The sequence below is a fragment of the Lissotriton helveticus genome, chromosome 6 (assembly GCF_964261635.1).
Source record: "Lissotriton helveticus chromosome 6, aLisHel1.1, whole genome shotgun sequence".
Taxonomy (NCBI): Eukaryota; Metazoa; Chordata; class Amphibia; order Caudata; family Salamandridae; genus Lissotriton; species Lissotriton helveticus.
In genome coordinates this window covers 1,092,969,771-1,092,992,195 of record NC_136067.1, presented here as the reverse complement: position 1 = coordinate 1,092,992,195, position 22,425 = coordinate 1,092,969,771, and the positions used below count along the sequence as shown (strand labels likewise).

The window sequence follows — 22,425 nt, the reverse complement described above, 5'->3', positions numbered from 1 at the left end:
TTCATACAGGTGCATCAAAAATTCTGGTTTATCAATAGTAGGACTCACTAATTTACATCTGGTTTCTGTTCATTCTTTATATTATCCGTCATCTCTTCCCGACCCAACGGTTTTATCCTTGCATATATCTGTTTCTTTCAGCAAATTAATCGTCTCACGGGTCCAAGTTTGAGTCACATTGTCAGTGGTACACACCAAGCACACAGTATAATAACATATCATCCTTAGGTCATCTTATAAGACATTCCCATTGGTCGTGTTACAGGTATAATAGCATTTATGTTACAATGTCTGCGTTTCTTTCGCTATAAATTCCTCTAGCATGTTTTTTCCGTGGCCCTCTTTGTTCCTCTTGTTAAAGCTCTGGGCTTTCAGCCTTACCACATCTAACTACATCATTGTACCAATCTAGCACTGCTGGTGGTTTTGTTGCTTTCCAGCGCATTGTTATCAATCTTTTAGCTAGTATCAGAGCCAGGGTTGCAAATTTACTTTTAGGGCCTCCCTTCTTACATCTAGGATTCAGCCCCAGTATGCAATATTCCAGTGGGTCTCTTCCACCCCTGGGGGCAACCGCATTTAATATAGTTTGTATAATGCCCAGTAGTGCGTTAGTTTTATACATGACCAATTTGCATTGGTGGCATGGCATAGATGACATGTATCTACTGTGTCGGGAAACATCAAACGGGGAGTCAAAGAGGCTCTGTGTGTTTGCATGAGCTGGATAAATTGGAATTTTGGGTTTCTCAAAACCTTTCGCGGGTATTCTAGTATAAGTCCCCATTCTTTATCTGTCAGTTCTCTTCGTATGTCTGCATTCCATTTATCACAGAGTATTTGCAGTGACGTTTCAGCATGTGTTCTGGTTCCCCGATATAACCACCTAGCCATATGACTACCATTACCCATTAGGTAGTGCATGTGTACCAATTCATGTGTCGGGGATTCTGTCCCTTCCGGGGCCCATGTAGCTTGGACATACCGTACAATATTCGCATATAGTAGAAATAATGTATTTGGTACACCCTGTTCCTGTACAAATGTGTCATTAGCGTATTATCCATAAATAACATTCCCACCGTGCTTACTCACACATCCACCCATCTAGATATGTGTTTTGCTGTAATTGTCCCTAGCTTTGCAACACAAAGTTTTACCTCTGACACCATAAATCATGCAGACTTATTTTGAAATCAGAAGACCTTTTTAATTGGCTCTGTAACTTATATTTCTTTTTTAGCTTGCTTTTCATAAACTATTTTATACAAGAGTTAGGTGTGCTCACAGGCTATACAAAATAATTCATTCACATTTCATATCTCAATTTTTGCACATCATATATACAACAAATACAAATTCATCCATTGGAATCACAAATACTACTTATATATACAAAAACTCTATCATTTTTGCTCGAGTTCAAGTCCTACTCATTTGCCAGAGTTTCGAGATTTTTATCTTGGCACTTCTTGGTAGATGGTCCTATTAGAGTTCAGAGTCCATTTTTAAACAATATACAGGGGAGCTAACACAATCCTGCTCCTAAGAATTACTTTCTGTCTAAACGTCCTAGTATATTGTGCTCTAATCCTCTGTTATATATATGCCAGCGCGTTTCGACCTTGGTAGTTGTGGACCTCTCGTTTAGTAAAAGGTCTTCATCAGGGCGTAGTTAAGAGTTACGTAGGACATATTTTCAATTTCTGTGAAAAAACGATCAAAGAATAATGTTTTTGGTGTGCTGTGTTTTATCTATTTACATGTGCAATTCAATAATATCCTTTCTCATTGTTACGTACCACTAGTTGTGAAGGAGAAGGGAGTATTCTTTGGATGGGATAGAATATTTTTGCCCTGTTGGGGGAAAGAATAACTGCAGGTCAAATTTGTGTTTTTTTGCTCAATTTGGTTCACACGTGATTTTTTCTTCTTTTTAAGTTATAAAGCATTGAGGTCAAGGACATACCAGGTTTAGCTGGATTTCTTCGCCCGTCGTGTTATTCAGGTTGATTTGTTCTTCTCTTTCGGGGGAGGATTATGTAGTGTTAACTGTGGAGAAAATAGGTAATTGTCCCTAGCGGCATCGGGAGGCCCATTAATGGGATGTTAGGAGCATAGGGAGCCACTGGCTTAGTATATCGAAGCGCGTTCTTCCAATACCTCAGTGCAGTATTAGAGCCATCAGGTGCATGACGGTACATTTTCTCACTCCACTTCGACCCGAGCCGAGCCAAATACCAGAGTGAGACATTATGAGGGTCCATCACTGGCATCCGTTTACGAGAATCACAGTATGCTTTTAAGCTTCTAGTTTTAGAAGACATCGCTCACTTGCACACTGGAATTCAGTTTGAAAAGCTCATCAAACCAAAGACAAAAAGAAACCGAAAGAAAGGAAATGTCAGTGCACAGGGTGGTGCTTATATGTGGCTCTGTTCCATCAACTCTGAGGTGAACAAAGCCAACACAGAGCTGCACGGCACCACCTAGCAAAGAGCAGGAGCAGTGGTGAGAAAATGTGCAGATGCAATCTGGCACCTGGGGATGTTCTAAAGATGAGGAATCTGCGGTAAGATGTATTCATCAGAAACCGTCTGCAGCTCCAGCCATCATACCAACCCCTTTCCCAAAAAATCTGAAGTAAGTGAGTGCACAAATTGCCCTACATCAAGTAGAAAGTTCACAATGCCACTGCAGGAACACGTCTGGGTCTGCTGTCCAGTTGCAAAACAAAGATGCTGCCATAAAAGGAAACACTTTGACCAGTCAATGCTATCCCACCAGGAAACCCTTTTTCAATTTTTGGAGATACAAAGATATGTAAGCAGCTACCATGCCCCCCATATGTTCAAGGATATACACTTTTCAATGCAGTCACTTGAGCAGAGGAAGCATAGTGTGTTATGACACATTTGAAAAATGAAACAAATATTGTTTTCCTATATGCAATTGGTCACAGTACTTCGGTAACAATCTCAACCAACAAACAATCATGCTTAGAAAGAAGGTAGCTAGGGAGAAGTTAAATTACACAGCCACATTAAACAATGTACACAATGTGATAAAATAGTCGCCCTGAAAAGCCCATTACTGCACCTAAAGCATGAGCACAAGAGAGAATCAATGTAGTGTACTGGGATTCAGAATGATAAACAAGAAATTACCTTGAGATACAGATACTGTCACCATCTGAGAGCCATTCTTTTCAGCTGTTGTTGGTGGCTTTGCTACTGGTGTTCCAACACCACCAATGTAAGAGGTGAAATGGTAGTTGCCATAATCTGCACCCCAGTAATCATACCACGTGCTGCTAATAGGCTTCAGCAAAACAATAAAAACAGGAAGAAACATTAAAATTGAAAGAGGAAGTTTCTCTAAACTGAAAGTCTTGAAATTGCAAAATATTCTACATTTGATATGAAGTTGTTACAGAACAAATTATACAAATTTCAGTTAAGCTCCAAATTAGTTGCCTCTTTCAAACCCGGTAGGAACTACGCCAAGCAGAATATACTCTTTTATTTGGAACTATCAAATAGACAGAAGGTGCGGAGCTCCTAAAAGTTCTTTATCTTGATCGCTGATGGGTTTTGAAGAGCTATTAGGAAAATGACCAGTCATTCTCTAGGACAGAGGTCTTCAAACTTTTTTGCTCTGAGCCCCCCCTAAGCATAATGTTTTATCCAACTACAGGAACTGAGGTCTACTGGGAGATTATGAACGGCGAGGAAACTATGGGGGCATCTAAGACGGCGGGTGCGACAGACCTGAGTGCTGATCATCCTCCCAAACCCAATTTAAAGTTGGGTATAAATTGTGGGGAGATTCTTACAATTGATCCGGACATCGGATCTGCGCGTGAAGGAGAGCAGGGGCTGCTTGCTACTTCTACTGCACCTACTCTTAATGGAACAACTGAGGGTACTGGGGCTGACATAGGCAAGCTAGGCTCATTGAATATAGCCGGGTTAGGTTCTAAACAGGAATCTCAGGACTGGTTAAGTTTTGTAAACTCCTTTGATGTCTGCATTTTCCAGGAGACCTGGCTGTGTGAACCTTCTTTTGCCGAGGGTTACTTGAACTATTACATTCCAGCATTAAAGGGTCCCAAGGGGCGACCCATGGGTGGCCTTACTATATGGGTTCGACAGCATCTATCACTTACTATTAAAGTAGTTGACACTAGAAGCAAAGATATCCAACTTATCAGAGTCGATCTGGGTTCTATGGGCTGGCTTGATATCTATAATGTTTACGCCAGGGGCAATAGGAGAGGGAGTTCAGAAGTTTGTGCGGCTTTGGGCTCCCTCCTGGAAACCCACTCTCTAGATAACAATGTTGTGATAGCGGGCGATCTAAATAGAACCTTTGAACCTTTGGCTATCCAACATGACTTTGCTGGAGACGATGAAGACAGGCAATGGGGCGTCCCAAAATTACACCTGAAACCTGTCACTCGCTGGACTGAGGATATCATCTCCTTAAACGCAATATGCTACGAAAGCAGTTTGAGGGCATTAAATGGGAGGACTATGAGTGATAAAGCAGGGGCAAATACCTTCGACAACGGGCGGCATAGGAGTAGAATTATGTCCTATGTAGTCTGAAGCTCTGGGAGCAAGTGGTTGATATGGAGGTAAAATCTAGAATAGAAAGCGACCATAACCCGCTGTGTGTTGAACACAAATGGAGGACTCCAACTAGTGTGGCTATGAAACACAAGGTAGACAATGCCCCATTGGCTGTTCCAACTAATGACATGCGCCGGTTAAAATGGGTATATGTCAAGGCTAACCAGCAGGCCATAGATAGTATTAATGCTCAGGTTGATGAAGCAGTAACATCCCTTGAGCAATCAAACCCACCTGACCCAGGCAGCGATAAAGCAACCAAAATCCACGAAAACCTCTTCTCAGACATCAGGAATTATTTTCAGAAACCTGCAAAGAGAGGTAGTGCGAGTAATCTTAAACCGGCCAATTGGTACAACGCCGAGTGTAGGAACTGCCAATTTGGCACTAGGTGCTGCGATCAATGGGAGGGATTTGGCGTCTATTCGTCTTGCCCGAATAGAGTACAAAAAAAGCATAGCAAATGCGAAGAAACTGTGGGATGAGCTCCACTGGCAAGAGTTAAAGGAGGCTAGTGATAAAAAAGATTCTAGGCTATTCTGGAACATTGTAAAATGGGGTAAGGGGGTGCAGCGGAGCCTCCCAATAACAATGTATCCTAGGAGGACTGGATCAATTATTTTGAGCCCCAGTATGCCAATACTCAGCCCAATAACCTGATGGACGGCTATAGACCTTCCTATTATAAAGACAATTTTTTTAGTAACAGCGAAGTTATGATGGCCCTGAATTCAGTGTCTAATGGTAGAGCTTCGGGACTGGATGGGGTGCCGGCGGATCTTTTTATCAACGACAAGAGCGCTGGAGCAGATATATTCTTCTTCTTCTTAATGCAATTGCCCAGGGCGCTAATATACCGGCGTCATGGCAAGGCGCAGTTATAATTCCTGTTTTTAAGAAAGGAGACAGATCCCAACCAGGAAATTATAGGCCCATAAGCCTAATTGACACCATCCAACAGGTGATCGGTAGGGTGGTTGTTAATAGACTTTTGGACTGGGCTGATGAGAACAACGCTCTGTCACCATTCCAGGCAGGATTCCGAAAATCTATCAGCACGATGGACCAGGTCTTCCGTTTCACTCTGCTACAGTGGAAGACTGTGTTACTGGGCAAGGGCAGCCTGTATGCGGCTTTTGTTGATTTGCGGGCTGCCTTTGACCTAGTCCCAAGGTACAAGCTGTGGCAGGTACTAAAGAACCTGGGCCTACCAGAAGATCTTTTAACAATGTTAATGAGGCTCCACGAGGCAAACTTTGCGAAAATCCAGTGGGGAGGACATGGTATGGTTACTTCAGAGTTCCCTGTTGAGTGGGGGGTACGTCAAGGCTGCTCGATGGCCCCCACATTGTTTACGTTGTATATTAACGGTGTTGTTGCCCGTATGTTATCTGCAAATGTGGACGCCCCATCATTGGCTGGTACCAAGACACCGATTTTAATGTTTGCAGATGACACTCTGATTTTATCCAAGACCCCGAGTGGACTACAGCACGCCTTATCAATTTTTGATCAATTTTGTGAGGACCATGGCTTAGAAATCAATGTGGCCAAAACAAAGCTCATGGTTTTTAATCCCTGTCGTGGCCGTAGATCCCACATTGTTATGAATGGTCGTCATTTAGAGGTTGTCAATGCCTTTACATACCTGGGAATCCACGTATCTAATGACTTAAGATGGTCCAAACATATAGGCATTGCAACTATAAGACACAAACAAACAGCCGGTGCACTTGGCTCTAAGCACAGAAAATCCTTAACAAAACCAGTTAAACGAGCACTTCAGGTGTATGAGGCCAAAGCCTTCGGATCAACACTCTACGGTGCTGAGCTGTGGGGCTATGAGAATCTTCAGTCACTGCAAATCTCGGAAAACAAGTTCTTCCGACTTATTACTGGCCTCCCTAAAGGTTCTCCCTTGCTGCCTCTTGGGTATGATCTAGGCAGGAAGGCTGTTGCTGATCTAGCACGGTTGCGTCCAATCATGTACTGGCGTAGACTCTGAGCTACACCTGAACTTTTACATTATGCTGAGGGGTTTAAAGACATTATCAAAGCAGATGTGTTCCACAAAATAGGATGGCTGATAGAACTTAGAAAAATGCTGGGTGTCCTCGGCCTCCATACGTTATGGGAAAACCCAGAGGGTGCCTCATTTCCATCAAAGACAGCCCTCAAAGACATTTATTGGGAAAGGGTGGCCGTACGAACCTGGAACGAAACAAGCACAGAGACTATGGCTGGAAGATTCCTGGAAGCAAAGCCCCTTCCCTGCCTCGAACTTTACTGGGATGTCATCACTAGTCTGAGGGATAGGAAGCTGCTCTTCCAGATTAGAGCGGGTGCCCTTCCCCTTAGATCTCTGACAGGCAGGTGGGGGGGGGGGGGGCAATTGATTAGTATTTGCCCTTCTTGTGGAGTACATGATGAAACAGTTGGCCACTTTTTATTTGCATGTAAGTCCTACACGGTGCCCAGACGCATTTGGCTCACTCCTATGTGCAAGAATCTAGGAACGAATAGCAGTGCGGTAGCCCTAAGAATCATACGCACCAGTTCTTCACTGCCTATAGTAATAGCCACTGCTAAATATCTTGGTTGGTCATGGTCCATTCGACAAAAGTCCTCAGGCAGATGATCGTAGACGATGTACTGTCACAGAGTGTCTGTATTTTATCTGTAAAATTTTACCTTACAATGTAACTGATGTATTTTACCAGTTTTTAGCCTTATTTTTATACACAAATGTTTTTTAATGGTTTTATTGATGACTGTAAATGCTTTTATGAGTTAACCTCGAATAAAGCAATTTGAATTGAATTGATAATGTTTTAATGTCAAGCCCCCCCCTCCAAAACTTTACGGCAAGGATTGGGTGAATGGGAGGGAAAGGGCTGAGCGTAGGGGGCATGGATTATGAAATCATTTCAGGAGTACTTTTTCGATAGCTCATGAACCACACTAATTATGAGACTTCAAAAACAGCAAATGAATCAAACAAAAACAGTTATTGACCCCAAAATACTGCCCCCTATAATTGAGGTGTTGAGAGCCCCTCGCACTACTCTACCTCAAAGCAACTACACTTGCTGCACGAATGATGACTTCAGTCCTGAGTAGCAGGTTATCTTCTCTGACTTTTATACCCCTTCGCCACTATGCCGGACCATCACTCTATTCTCAAAACAGGCCCTTTCAGAAAAAAGAGCTCCAACATGTGGTCCTCCTTTACCTGCAATTGTGCCCTTGGTCCTAATGTTAGAAAATAAACTCCCATGCACCTTTTTTAAAGTGAAACAATCCTAATTGTGTTTAAGTGAGCCCTTCTGACCCCTGGGCCCCAGTGCGGCTGAACCTGCTTCACTAATGTTACCTACTGCCTGGCAAAGAGGGCAGCCTCCTTTGCCGTTTGTTAAAAACATGGACTCCCATCTAGCCACACACCATTCTCTGCCATCTCTCTGAGGCCAAACAAAGGTGTCTCCACTGCATTCATTTTTCCCCTCCTATGGGCTATTGCTCTTAGGCCCAAATTAACACTGACAAGTGTATAGTGGGCCCTAATGCAAAGAAGGAAGGATAGTATACAGCCATAATTAAAGTTTAGCTGGCTCCTCCTACCTCTGGCAGCTGGTGTCACTGCACCTGCAGTACCAGTGATTCTTTCTGCACCTTCGTGTTAAAAAGCAGAAAGGGTAACCTGGGCTCTGATACGAACAAGGAAAATGGAAACTCACTTCATTGTAAGATGACCATAATTGAGCAGCAGTGACCACTTATACACCTGACAGCATTACCTGCTGCACTAATGGATGGCCCTTTTTTATATATAACTAGCTTACCCGTCGCGCGTTGCTGCGATCTCCGAAGAAAGGAAATTCAAGGAAACTCGTTATGATAACATTCAATTTACATTGTGTCATTTTTATTGAAACGTATTCATTTTAATATGGAAAACATTTCAAAGTGTTGTTTTAATTCTATTTATTTATTCGAGTGCTTGTGGATACACAATTGTTTGTTTTTCCGTCTGGTGCGTACATCAGTATTCGAAAGATTATGAGGGCCCTGGGGGCCGATATTTTAAAAATGTTTATGCCATAAACCTTCGCGGGAGTGTACTCAACTTCCCAAAGTTTCCTGGCAATCGGATGAATGCTGTTTTAATTCTATTTATTTATTCGAGTGCTTGTGGATACACGATTTTTTGTTTTTCCGTCTTGTGCATACATCAGTATTCGAAAGATTATGAGGGCCCTGGGGGGGCCGATATTTAAAAACATTTTATGCCAGAAACTTTCGCGGGAGTGTACTCAACAACTTCCCAAAGTTTCCTGGCGATCGGATGAATGCTGTTTTAATTCTATTTATTCGAGTGCTCGTGGAGACACGATTTTTTGTTTTTCCGTCTCGTGCGTACATCAGTATTCGAAAGATTATGAGGGCACTGGGGGGGGCGATATTTAAAAAATGGTATGCCAGAAACCTTCGCGGGAGTGTACTCAACAACTTCCCAAAGTTCCATGGCGATCGGATGAATGGTGTAGTAATGCATAAAGGACAGACAGACAGACAGATATATATTATATATATATATATATATTATATATATATATATATATATATATATATATAGCTGTCTTAGACCGTCCTCTTCCTTGAGGTATCTCTCTGAATAAGCGGTCTCTGGCCATTTTTAACCATACAAATGAAGCTCCCACACAGTGCTTTCTCTTCTGGACCATCTCGTGGACTATATTTATGAATCTCACTCTTTTCCTCTTTTTCCTGGACCATTACTCTAAGGTCCCAGGGGTCAAGAGGACCAGAGCTCTGCTTCTGAATGGGACCCTGCTGACTTCTTCCCTGCTACCCCCTGGATTCACCTTTTACAACAACAATTGCCACTGAATGGGTAGTGCTGACTTTGAGGTACCTCTGCTCGAAAGCAAGAGTGGGGTGGTAGTGCAAACAGTTAAAGAAGAAACAAGGTTTTTTTTTGCACTTATATAGTGTGTACCTGACCCGAAGGTATCAGAGCACTTTACATGAGCACCAGTCGCATTACAGAGTCACAGGCTGCTTGAGCCTCCCGTCAAGACTCAAACCTTGTTCCCCAGCTTCAAGGTTGGCCAGTATGGCTGTTACACTACATCCTCTTACCAACCGTTAATTGATTAGTCACTTAATTCCAGGGCCACTGGAATTATACGTTTGAGGCAGAAGCGTTTCTGCATTGCTATGGATTTACCACGTTTGCTTCATAACCCATCATCTGCTGCACAATCTGCAGATTTTAACAAACAAATGTGATTCTAGTTCAAAGGGACCAACAATGACTTAAAACGTGGCTAGTGACATGTTCCAGAGCAGTAGAAGGCCCTTCATAAAGGTTGATTGGTCATCTTGCGGTTGCTTATTGATATATTTGGGTCTTAAATTGGTATTAAAGAGGTATAATATTTCGCCTCAGTGTTACCATGACTAAAAATGAAATAAAGCTAACCACAAAATGTGACAGATTATGCTACATAATTTACCTTTTCTTCCTGCATAATTTAATCAACCGTGTTGCATAATTTGGCCCTCTCTTGCCACATAATTCCAATGGCCCTGCTTAATGCGTCAAAGTGACAATTCTTTTTTTTTTTAGAGGTATTGTAAGGATGTTATACTTCAGAAAATGCTTATGTACAGTCTGATCACTTATGACTAAAGGCTATATTTTGTAGGAAAGTGTTTTTATTTTAAACACTGCATCATTTTGCAGCAGCCTATGATCAACTGTGTGTAATGCAACTTGATTTTATTTTTCAGGGAATCGGTTTGCTCATTATTTCATATATAGTTAGCGGACAGCGAAAAAACTAAATACTCAGACTAGTCAGTTCTTTTCCTTTAGGCAACTTATTGACACTCAGTGACTTCCTTCTCAGCACTTCAGGATGCGTGTAAATGAAGACAGCCAGGAAATGCAGCAGATAAATAAGGCTGCAGTTCCAGGCCATCTTCATTTATATGTAACTGCAGAGGCATTCGTGCCCCCCTTGGAAACCATTCACGGACCGCCAGGGGGGCGCACCTCACAGTTTGAAGACCTCTGATCTAGGGTAAAGGGCACAAATGACAGCATGAAAGTTGGAACTTCATGTTCAGAAACTGTAGGAAGCTGGCTTAGTATATGGTGCACATTTATTTAAGTGAAGCAACTTGCCCTAAACCAGACAAACCCTTATGTTGATTTTTGTCATCCTAGACAACCAGAGAAAGCTCCGTAAGAGGTAGCTGTGGAGTGCAGCCTTCAGGCTTAGTCCAGAAGGAGTGATAAGCAGCTTGTTTTTACCAGAACTAATCATATAGTGTAGATTAAACAAAAAAGAACCACACAGTGTAGTTATAAAAATAAATATATTTATTGTACACACTCACTAACACTTTGGAATATCTCCTACCTGGAGATATCAACACAATACATCAGTTGTAAACAGGTAAGTAAGCACAAATACACAGTTGTCTCCAGGGGAGACCAAACCATATGCTGAAAAAGTGGAATGTGAACTGCGACCGATGCCGGGACTTGGACCAGAAGGCTCAGAAGAGCTGTGGACACAAGGAACCACCTTAGGCAAGTATCCAGGAACCCCACAGAGGGTGTGTGCGGAGTGGAAAAACAGCTGCGTACACAATGCAAGTCAATAGGTAAGTTGCAGTTGCAGTTTTCAACAAGAAGGACCCTTCCCAGTGGACCCTGTAGAAATCCTGTGGAAGACAGAAGGTTGGAGAGTAACCCCACCCATGGATACCCCAGGAACCCAGGATACCTACACCAGAAGGTGAAGTCGCTCCTCTTCCTTAGAGGGATGTAGGGGAGCATGGAAAGTAGGCAGAGTGATGGACTGCCTTACATGAAAGGGAGCAACGAGTTTCAGTAGAAAGGAAGCTCTAGTCCATAGACCAAGCCTTCCTGGGTAGATGTTCAGGTATGGAGGTTTGTATGACAAAGCCTGAAGCTCACTGACCCTCCGGGCTGAAGTTATTGCCACCAGGAAGGCCGTCTTGATGGTTACCAACCTGGGAGGACAGTTGTGCAAGGGAGCGCACATCAGGAACGTCAGGATGAGAATAAGGTCCTACTGAGCCATGAAAAAGGGAAAAGATGGAAACTTACGTTGTATACCTTTCAATACCCAAATTACAATAGGCCATTTGAAGACGGACGGCTGGTCAGGCAATCGCATACAGGAGACGATAGCAGAAAGATAACCTTTTAAAGATGCCCAGAACCCTGCTGAGCACGAGAAAGAATAAACAAAAGAACCTGAGCAAGGGAAGAAGAAAGGGGATCAACCTGTTTTTCTGCACACCATGCCATAAACTTTCCTCAATGGCAGGCAAATACCGTCTTGGAGGAGAGACGCCTGACTGCCAAGATGACATTACAGACTTCAGGAAGAAGGTTGTACACTGTCAACTGTCGCCGCTCAATCTCCACGCATTAATGTGGACTATGGACAGGTTCTGGTGGAGAACCCTCCCCTGCTGTTGCAAGAGAAGATCCTTTCGAAAGAGAAACCTGATCAGAGGACCGATGGCCATGCTCAACAGCTCGAGATACCAGATTCTTCGGGTCCTGTCCGGAGCAATAAGGATGACTTGGGCCCTATGGTTTCTGATCTTCTTAAGAACTCTGGGCAGGAGTGGTATGGGTGGAAAGGAGCACAGGAGGCCTGAGCTCCACTGGAGACAAAAAGTCACCTGGAAAAACGACAGCACTCAGAACTGGGGACATTACGCTTTCTCAGAAGTGGCAAACAGATCTCACCAAGGTTCTCCCAATTGCTGAAAGAGACCTTGCACTACTTCTGGATGGAGACGCCATTTGTGATCTGCTAGGCATCTTCAGCTGAGGTAACCCACTCTGGCATTCAGAGATCCTGGCGGGTGTTGTCCCACCAGGAAAATGCCCTGAAGTTCCAGCCATGTGCAGAAACACAGGGCCTCTTGACAAAGGGTCCATGAACCCACCCCCATACTGTTTGTTGCAGTAGCACTTGGCAGTGGTGTTTTTCGTGAATACCTGCACTAGCCTTCCCTTGATGGAGGGTAGAAAGGTTTGCAATGCCAGCTGGATTGATCGGCGCTCCAACAGGTTGATGTGGAATCCTAATTCCACCAGGGGCCAGAGGCCTCTGATCTCCACCTCTCCCAAATGGCCCCCCATCCCAAGAGCGACACATCTGTCACCACCGTCTGATCTACTTGGAGAAGAGAAAGGGGTCTGCCGCAGACCCAATCGGGTTTGTTAACCACTACTGCCTATCTTTGGCAGTGCCCTGCAAGATCTGAACCATGTTGGAGAGATTTACCTGGCTGCACCTACTGAAATTTCAAGTCCCACTGCAGAGTCCACAAATGGCAGCCAGCATGTGTCACAAACTGGATGCTGGAGGCCATAAGGCCCAGCAGCCTCAGAGACAGTTTCACCGAAATCGAGGATAGAGACTAAAACATCGGTATCGTCGCCTCAATATTCTGGACTCGCCATTCAGGAGGATAAGCCAGAAACCGCACTGATGAAAGGGAGCTTCTGAGAAGGGGTCACATTGATAGTGAACCCCAGAGAATGCAGGCGGTCTACCGTAGTCTGGAGGTGAGAGACGTCTGCCTGGGATGAGCCTGCCTTTAACAGGCAGTCGTCGATATAGGGGAAGACTCGCATCCCTTATCTTCACAGATGGGCTGCGACCATCGCCATCACCTTGGTGAACACCCGAGAGGCGCTGTTAAGGTCGAACTACAGGTAATGTCTATGGGCAGGCAGGACAGGGATATGGAAGTACGTGATCTGCAAGTCCAACACTATCATCCAGTCTCCTGGGTCCAGGGCAGACAAGTGATGAGCAAGCGTGAGCATTTTACAGTTCTCCTTTATTAGGAAGAAATTGAGAGGGCGCAGGTCTAGGATAGGATGACATCCTCTGTCCTTCTTGCGCACCAGAAAGTAGCAGGAATAGCAACCGTGACCAACTTCTGATGCAGGCACCCTCTCTGTGGTTCCCTTGGCACCAAGAGCTGCAATTCCTGGTGGAGTAAGGAGATATGGTCCTCTGTAAGCCTGTCGACAATAGGTGACATGGGTCGAGGGATATTCATCAGGACAGAGAGTAGCCCCTTCGGACAATCTGGAAAACCCAGCGGTCAGATGTTTTCGACCTCCAATGGTGCAGGTGCTTGCCTCTCCTGACTACCACTGGGTATCCATGATGGTCAGAGTGCAAACTAAAGAGGCGCTGAGGCTGTGGCCGCTGGGTGACTGGTGGACTGGCAGCCTGATTCACAAGGCCTGTGGGAACCTGGTCCTCTGCCACGCAGGGGCCGAGAAGATCGATACCGTGAAGGATGCTTAAAGATGTCTCTGGAAGCTCCTTCCATTGCCATGAAAGGAGCGAAAGGGGGACTGGGGTTGGCGAAGGGCTAGGGGAAGGCCCAGGGACCTGGCCATAGCTCTGCTATGCTTGAAGCATTCTATCATTGAAAGAGCCTTGTATCCTTAGATACAGGAACCATCAAAGGGAATGCCATGAGCAAGGCCTGGACATCCCCCTAAAAGCCAGTGGTTCTCAATCAGCAGTGGTGCCTAAGGGCCAGAGACAATGAAACTGCTCTGTCTAGTGTGTCAATTGTAATCCAGCCCACAGCGAATGGTGGACATAGCTAGGTCTCTCCCATCAGCAATAGTTTGGGAGAGTATGGCTCAGGCCTCCTCCGAAAGCATAGGCAACACATACACAACCGAGTCCCAGAGTGAGTGGGAGTATTGGCCAAAAAGGCACATGGTTTTCACCAACCGCAGTGCCAGGCTGGTAGAAAAAAACATAGTCTTCCCTGAGGTATCCAGCCTCTTGGATTCCCTGTCCGGTGGAGTGGTAGAGAATGCACCAGTATTTCATTTGGAAGTGGAAGTTTGGCCCACTAAGCACTCCGGTGCGGTATGTTGTGTGAGGAACCTGGGGTCCCCTGGGGCAGGGCAATGGCAGCGGGCATTTGTCCTATTCAAAGGAGCCCCTGTGCAGGGCTGGGACCAGGCCCCAAGCAGGATGCCCATGAGGGCTTCATTAAAGTGGAGAAGTGGTTCAGATGTGGTGACTTCCAGATGAAGCACTGCAGTCAAGACATGTGTCGTGACAGCCATGGAAGGCAGCTGAAGGCCCAGGACCTCAGATGCCCACCTCATCACCATAGTAAATAAGGCTCCCTTCTCAGTAGCCTCAGTAGGAGAAGAGGCCAAGCCAGTATCTGGGAAGGAGTCCAGTCCACGGCCCCCTGACAGATCCTCACCCCAGGTGATCTCATTGGCGTCTACAGGGTAGTATTCATAGGGGTCCAGTGGCCCATCCAAATCTTCTCCAAGTTCTAGCCCTTAGGAATAGGATTCAGGCTCCAACCTGGATGGAATGGCTGAAGTTGTCTAATGATGCCAATCCAGCTCCATTTCGAAATTGTGGATGAGAAGGGTGGCGGTGCTTCCGATGGGCTCTGGCAGCCCCAGGGACATTGTTAGTGGGGCCAGCGCTGGGACACGTTGAGGCGACTCGACCGGCATCAAACCGGATCTGTCCATGGATCTAAGGGGCTGGACTGGGGCAGAGAGCAAACCAGTCAGCAGAAAACCAGTAGGGGCCCTACAAAACCTGTGGGGAACATGGGCATGCCTGCGGGATGAACTGCCGAAATATGGGGTGCATGGCCTTGTAAAACTCGGAGGGTTGGGTGGGAGTCGCTCCAGCTCCAGAAAACTCGGGGCGGCGTTGAGGCTGCCCAGATGCAGGCTCAAACATGGATGCCAGACCTTGACTACCAACGTTCCCTCGACTTGTTGGAAGATCTGTTAGACTTCTTGTTCTTTTCCGGTGGGACTTACCCGAACGTGCAGACGGATTCAACTGCAACGATGAACCATGGCCCTGCGACTGATCCCGGGACCTTCCTCTCGACCGAGATCGAGACCGTTGTGGCGTCGCACGTTGAGCAGCAAGGAACTCCATCAAGGCCATGGTGTGACAAATCGACGCAGGTGTTGACGTAGGGTCACGTTTGAGACACCAGAGGCAGACGAGGTGCAGGTCTGTCACCAACATTTGCCAGTTCAGGTGCAACAGGACTTAAACACAGACTTCTTCACGGACATCCCTGCAAAACCTTGAGACAATGTCTCAAAAAATTATTCGACAAAAGGTTGAAAATGGTCAGTCAAAAAGTGACTGGGATAGCTCTTCTACGAATCTGCTCTGACTGGTGCAGAAAGAAAAGAACTGACATCAGCACTCTCGGTGGCACCTTTATAGGCACTGCGCACATTACTTTCAGCGTGATAACCTCCCACCGAGTGAAATGATGCTACCTACTGGAGTGTAGGAGTACTGCTCACAAAAAGATTTCCGGCTCCAGTCTGATGCCTGGGTATATTTGAAAGGTAAGGAATCTGAACCTAGAAGTCTCTATCAGATGAACTTTGGTTCAAAAGAAGCTGACATTTGTATTTGAGTCAGCGTGCTGCAACAATGAAGTATTGCTTCTGTCATGTAGACAAAATGGAATCTGGAATGTCTGCTGATTGCAAGAAAGAACAATGATGCTTTTGTCACAAACTCTGATGAGAATGTTCCTCCTTATCTTGTCGAGACCAGACATTTCAATCAAGAACAGACAGGAGGAGGGGAAGGCATGCCAGGGGACATGCAGTTAAGGGGAGGGGGGGGGGGGGGGGACTTAGTCATGCGACATTATACAAATTTCATTAGAGTGAGCCAGTACTTAATATCCCCAATTTGAAGTGCAAGTTAGAAGGCCTCTAGCTCACACCGAAACATCAGCTACCACCAATGGTTAAGTCATGACCTGGCCTGATCAGGGGAATAATTAGTTGTCCACTTTGGGTTGACTCCTACAGTCCAAGCGGAGTCCAGAACTCTGCCATGGAGCAATGTGTAAGTCCAGAAGAGCATCAATAAGGGGACGTGTGACAAGTTTTCTGCTAAGCATAACATACCAGGTTGGCCTCAATGATGAAATCCAATGCAGGATGGCACATGGAAACCACACAAGGAACTTTCAACCCTATACTGAGAAAATAAATAGTGCTTCATTTCACCTTGCACACAGGAATTTAAAAGGCTCTTTTAGGGACATATACAATCAACTACTCACTGCTTCTACATAGAAAAGTGTTATCTCGCATAGACTTAAACAACAACATATCTGAAAATGAATGAGGTGAAAGTGTATAAATATGCAGAAGTAATGAAAAAGTTGTTTGTACCATACCTTGAAGACTTTGACAGCAAGGGGATCTTTTTCCAAATCAATATCTAAAGGATCAATATCCACTTCCATCAGATCTTGAAGTAGTTCAAGGTCAATGTCTTTTTCCTTATCCAAAGATGATAAAGGTGGAGCCCCTTTTGGTGATAAAACAAAAAGTAATTATAATCAAGCAACATGATTGTTTTCTCAGACTTCGCAATATGACTTCGCAATATAGTAAATGTCAATCAATAAACCATATCAGCTTAGTTAAAGACACAAACACTAAAGAAAGAGAAAGATGCACAAAGGCTGTTTTCAAACAGAATCCGAAAACTAAACACATTTCTGAACATAGGGAAGTAGCATCTAAATACTGTAATGTCTAGATATGGGAATGTTTACTCTCCAAATGGGGAACTTTTGTTGCACGCATCCTTACTCTTAAATTAACCTACCATCATAGCGGGACATATTTTTTTGTGGAATTGACGGAGGATTTCCAGGAGGCCGAGGGTCCCGAGGGCACGCCATAGAGACACAGCCATCGTTTACACTCTGGGGAGGACTACTACCCCCAGAGTGCATCACTCCTTCACCAGCTGTAGTGAGTGCCGCGAGCGAGGTGGAGGCAGGGTCATCGCGCTTATAGCGCTGCCTCTACCCCCGCGGCGCGGGACCAAGCGCGGACGTAGCTCGGACCAAGGGCGGGCCCGTCCGAGACTGGAGGAGGCTGGGATGGGCTATATTTGTGTTTTTCTCTGCTCACACAGTGTTATTTTAACCGTCTGATTGTGTTAGATTGTACATAGACAAGATGCCCTGCTGCATGAACTTGGTAACAATAGAGAATATACCAACTCGAATTGGGGCTTTAAATATAGAAAGGAATAGAAGATGAGTACGTGAAAATCACTGACGGGCAAAGGGGTAGTTGGGACCCTTGATGCCTTTCTTACAAGGGCTGAATCGGTCCTAAGACACGAAATCATTCTCACAGAACGTAGGCTATCACTTGAGCCTCAAGCAGGCCCCACGTGTCCCCTGATCATAAACTCAGAAGCATTAGTCTCTACCCTAAGGGAAATGCCAAACCCTGACATAGAGACAGAGAGGCCTCATTAAACAAACCAAACGTACAAACAAGAGGTCATAAAAATGAAGATCAGTCAGGGTAAGGGCGTAGTACCTCCTTCAAAAAAAGACATGGACAAGGACCTACAACACATAAAAATGCATACCATAGGCAAGAACACGACGGGGCTAGAGTTAGATAATGTAGACCTAGAAAATACCCCAGCATCCAAGGCAAGCATAGGGAGTACTCTCGTAGGGGGGACACAGATAATAAGATTCAGTCATTCTTCTGGGACAAAATAGAAGGTATTTTCTCAACTCTAATTAGACCAGTGCTAACTAAGCTCTCTAATATAGAAGAAAGGCTATTGAACCTGGAGGGGGCTGTCAAACACTCACTGGAAACCCCACAACCAGTTCCGCAGACATCACGTGAGACTGAGCTTACTTCTAACACATATATAGTAGTTGTATCTATTGGGGACACCCAAACTATCCACCTTGGACTCTTTTAACTCAGCAGGGCCGCTTAGCAATACGCCCCTGGCAACATCAGACCATATAACCTGCACAGTGGTGTCTTGGAACATCTCTGGTATATCCTCAAAGGTTCAGAACCCAGTTTGCGAGGCTTTTGTGGGGAAAATAGAAATTCTATGCCTGCAGGAGACCTGGGATATAGAGCCAATACATTTAAATGGCTACAAGACATTTAACACTCCAGCAGTGAAAGGTCTGGGAGGGAAGCCCAAAGTAGGGAACTCAACATACATATCAAATAAGTTGCCCATACCCAAGATTACCCTTCATCAAGGGGGAAATTATTTCCATGTGGTCGTGTTAGTCCCCACTGCAACCCGCTGCATACTCTTGATCAATTTGTACAAGAACATCAAGCAAAATGAACTGCAAGAAGTAGTTAACGGTATCCTGGCCACAATACCTAACATTTCGGATGGGAAAAGCAGAGATACAGTGACTCTGCTGTTGGGTGATTTTAATTGTGGGTTATGCAATAACGTAGATAATAGACTGAGTTGCAGTTATGATGACGCAGTTAGTTGCACACACTTTACTCATTCCAAGACAGGGGACATCTTTAATGATCTCATTTCTAAACTAGACTTGGCGTTTGTTAATGAGATCTCAAATCCCCCAGTGGGCTTTTTGCCCACATTCAATGGGAGAGGCTACGCTACCACAATTGATTTTATACTGATTTCATCTATGCGTGCTCATATGATACTCTCTAGTGTGGTGGGCGACATCTCTTTAAGCGATCACTTTCCTCTTCTTTTAAAACTCAAATAAGCATGACTCATACACCTGCATGCAGGGAACGGTAGAAGTGAAATTGATAAATGGTCTCCCATTAAAGTGGTCAAAGTTTGATCCAGATGTGTTAACTAGAAATGTCCTAGAGAAATGTAGGGGGAGAGGTAGTGAGAAAGCTCCAGATATAACAATAGTGAACTGCTCTGTAGAAATTACTAGGGCAGTTAGGAACTAGATGACAGTACAGTTCAAAAATAAACCGAAACACGATGGATGGTTTAACACCAGATGCACTAGGGCATACACCAACCTAACGAAGGTACTGCATACTAAGCCAAGATCGTTGCCTAATATCACCCAAGCCAGGTTAGACTGTAGGAGGGCTATTAGTGAAGGAAAACAAACCCTCCGTAATGAGGCCTGGGACTCCCTGCATAATGCGGCAGAGCAGAAAGACAGCACTGCCTTTTGGAAGGTTCGGAGAACTCTCTTCTTAGACTCTAGCAAAGCTCCCTCAGTGGAGATAGCTATAATTGAAAAAGCATGGATTACTCATTTTTCCAAATTATACAACAATCAGGGGGTTTTAGGCAGCCACCCGGAAGTTAGCACTCCAATTATTTGGAAACCCATTGACCTAGAAATTACCTTGGAGGAGGTGAACAGGGCTCTGGTACAAAGTGCCGGTGGTAAAGCACCAGGGCTCGACGGGGTACCTGTTGATTTGTATAAACATAATATTTCCCCGCGGGGGGGGTTATATTAACCCAGGTCTTTAACGCTAGCATAAGGTCTACCCTTCCCCCTATATGGGCAAAATCAATAATTATTCCAATTTTTAAAAAGGGTAACCGTGAAGACCCAGGATGCTACAGGCCAATCTCTTTCTAGGACTCTATGGTGAAGGTATTAGGGAGGTTTTTTTTGGAACGCTTAGCAGATTGGGCAGAGGAAAAGAAGACTATCAGATCTGCAGTATGGGTTCCGTGACGGCCTGGGCACTATTGAGCAGTCATTAAATCTCACATTATTAATAGGGAAATACACTAGAGCAAAAAAAGGTAGCCTCTTTCTGGCTTTTGTCGACCTCACCGTGGCCTTTGATTCAGTAAAGCATGTAAGGCTGTGGGATGTCTTTGAAAGCATGGGGGTTGATTTACAAATCATCACGCTCCTACGCCAATTGTATAGTAACGCTTCAGCAAGCGTCCGCTTTGGCCAAAAGGGAGAATGCACTGAAGCTTTCCCAATTAGGAGAGGGGTCAGACAAGGTTGTGTGCTGGCTCCCTTCCTTTTTAATCTCTACATAAATGGACTGGAAAATGCACTGCTTTATCAGGGCATAGACTATCCTCAAGTAGGTGGCCGATCGATCCCCGCACTCCTCTATGCGGACGATGCGGTGTTGATGGCCAGAACTCAAAATTGCCTCCAAAGAGCCCTGGATATTTTATGTATATTTATGGCCGATCTTGGTCTTCAAACTAATATAACCAAGACCTATGTTATGAGGTGTAAGCAAGGGACGCAGAAAACTTGGGAAATGCTCATTGACGGGAAAAAGCTAGTGTCCACAAAAAACTTTTCTTACCTAGGTGTATTTTTTAACTATCTAGATCCATGGGCCCCTGCCATAGCTGATAAAAAAACAGCTTTTGCCAGATCTACCGCAGCACTATCAAGCTTTGCAAATAAGTTAGGTAGGAAACCGCCTTCAGAGCTGTTACATATATATAAAGCCAAGTGCGTCTCCATGGCAACTTATGGAGCCGGGGTGTGGATCTTTGCCGATATTAACTCTTTGCAAAAAGATAGAAAATGCTTTTATAAGGTACATTCTCTCTGTCCCTCCTAGTACCTCCACTTTCATTTGCCACGAGGAGCTGGCCCTTTGCCATTTAGCAGACTTGGTAAAATTAGAGCCAATCCTCTTGTGGCATAGGGTCTGGTGTAAAGACCAGACAGAGCTGAATAGAGTGATTTTAAAAGATGTTCTACAGCTGGATAGGGCCTATAGAATCCCTTGGATTAAATTTGTATTTGACTTTATGAGGGAGTTGGGCCATCCCGAATATTTTACTACCCCACCATCAATGATGGATATCTCAAGAAAGTCATTAAAAAAAGAGGGTATTCAGCTCCTAGAAGTTAAAAGACTACAGGGAGAATCTGCATCTAAAAGAAACGTCAAGTCATCAGCTGCTACGCACCACTTTTGGAACGGAGCCCTATTTATCTTTTGTACCTGGAACTTTTGACAGATTCTTTCTTACGAGGTTAAGATTGGGTGTTATACATAGGTTGATGACATTCCCAAAAATGAATGATTGGTCTTGTACCCTCTCACAGTGCCCCTGCGATAACATCTCTTCCCAATCGACCATGCACTTAGTCCTATTTTGTCAATTTTGTCATGATCATAGGAAAGTTTGGATTATCCCCTTTCTAAGAACACTTGGGCTCAGGCAGTGCCATGAAGCAATGCTCCAGCTGCAATTATTAGAGAACGAGCATACAGCGTGGAGGGTAGCCCAGTTCTTAAACGCTGCATTTTACATCAGGAAAAGTATGGTTTTAATGGCATAACATTGTAAAAATTAATTGTTTTAAGCTTCTATTTGTAAATAAAATGTGTTTTTTTATTTTTTTTATTTTGTGCTTTTATGACTGTTTTATATAGCAGCCGTATGAAGCTTTCCTTGACTTGACTACTCTCCCAATGATTTATCTTTGAAATAATCAAGTCCAGAGGATGGGCCAACAAAAACCTTCACATTTGCAGCCACAGGGAGAGGTGTAGGAAATAAGGACATCTTAATGGATAAATCAAGCTGCTTGTCCATTGCATCATTTCCCAGATACATACACCACAAAAGATCAGGAATAATTTATGATAACAGAATAACAATCTGAAGAGGAAACATAATATTTAACAGCACCAATGCTATAGATGTTGTTTCCTCTGCAGATTCTAAATCTTTTTCAACATTTCTTAAACACTGCCTAATAAAACACCGAAGGTGGGGCACTGGGCAATTCAACTGCCAAGATGGTCTAAAAAAAAGTGCCACTTTAAAATGTGCTAAAATACTGAACTTCCAAACAAAACGCCCATCCAAGAATTAGACAAGACAAT

At 44.4% G+C, this 22,425-nt stretch overlaps 1 protein-coding gene across 4 annotated transcripts in view; it reads right to left on the bottom strand.

Moving 5' to 3' along the window:
- Positions 1-22,425, bottom strand: part of BIRC6 (baculoviral IAP repeat containing 6) — a 2,208,279-nt gene that overhangs the window by 1,016,302 nt on the left and 1,169,552 nt on the right. For all 4 annotated transcript variants that reach the window (XM_078648748.1, XM_078648749.1, XM_078648751.1 and 1 more), the window contains 2 exons: positions 16,959-17,092; positions 3,168-3,321 (listed from right to left, as the gene is read on the bottom strand). In XM_078648748.1, the coding sequence (XP_078504874.1) occupies positions 3,168-3,321; positions 16,959-17,092 (288 nt within the window). The remainder of the gene's footprint in view (positions 1-3,167; positions 3,322-16,958; positions 17,093-22,425) is intronic.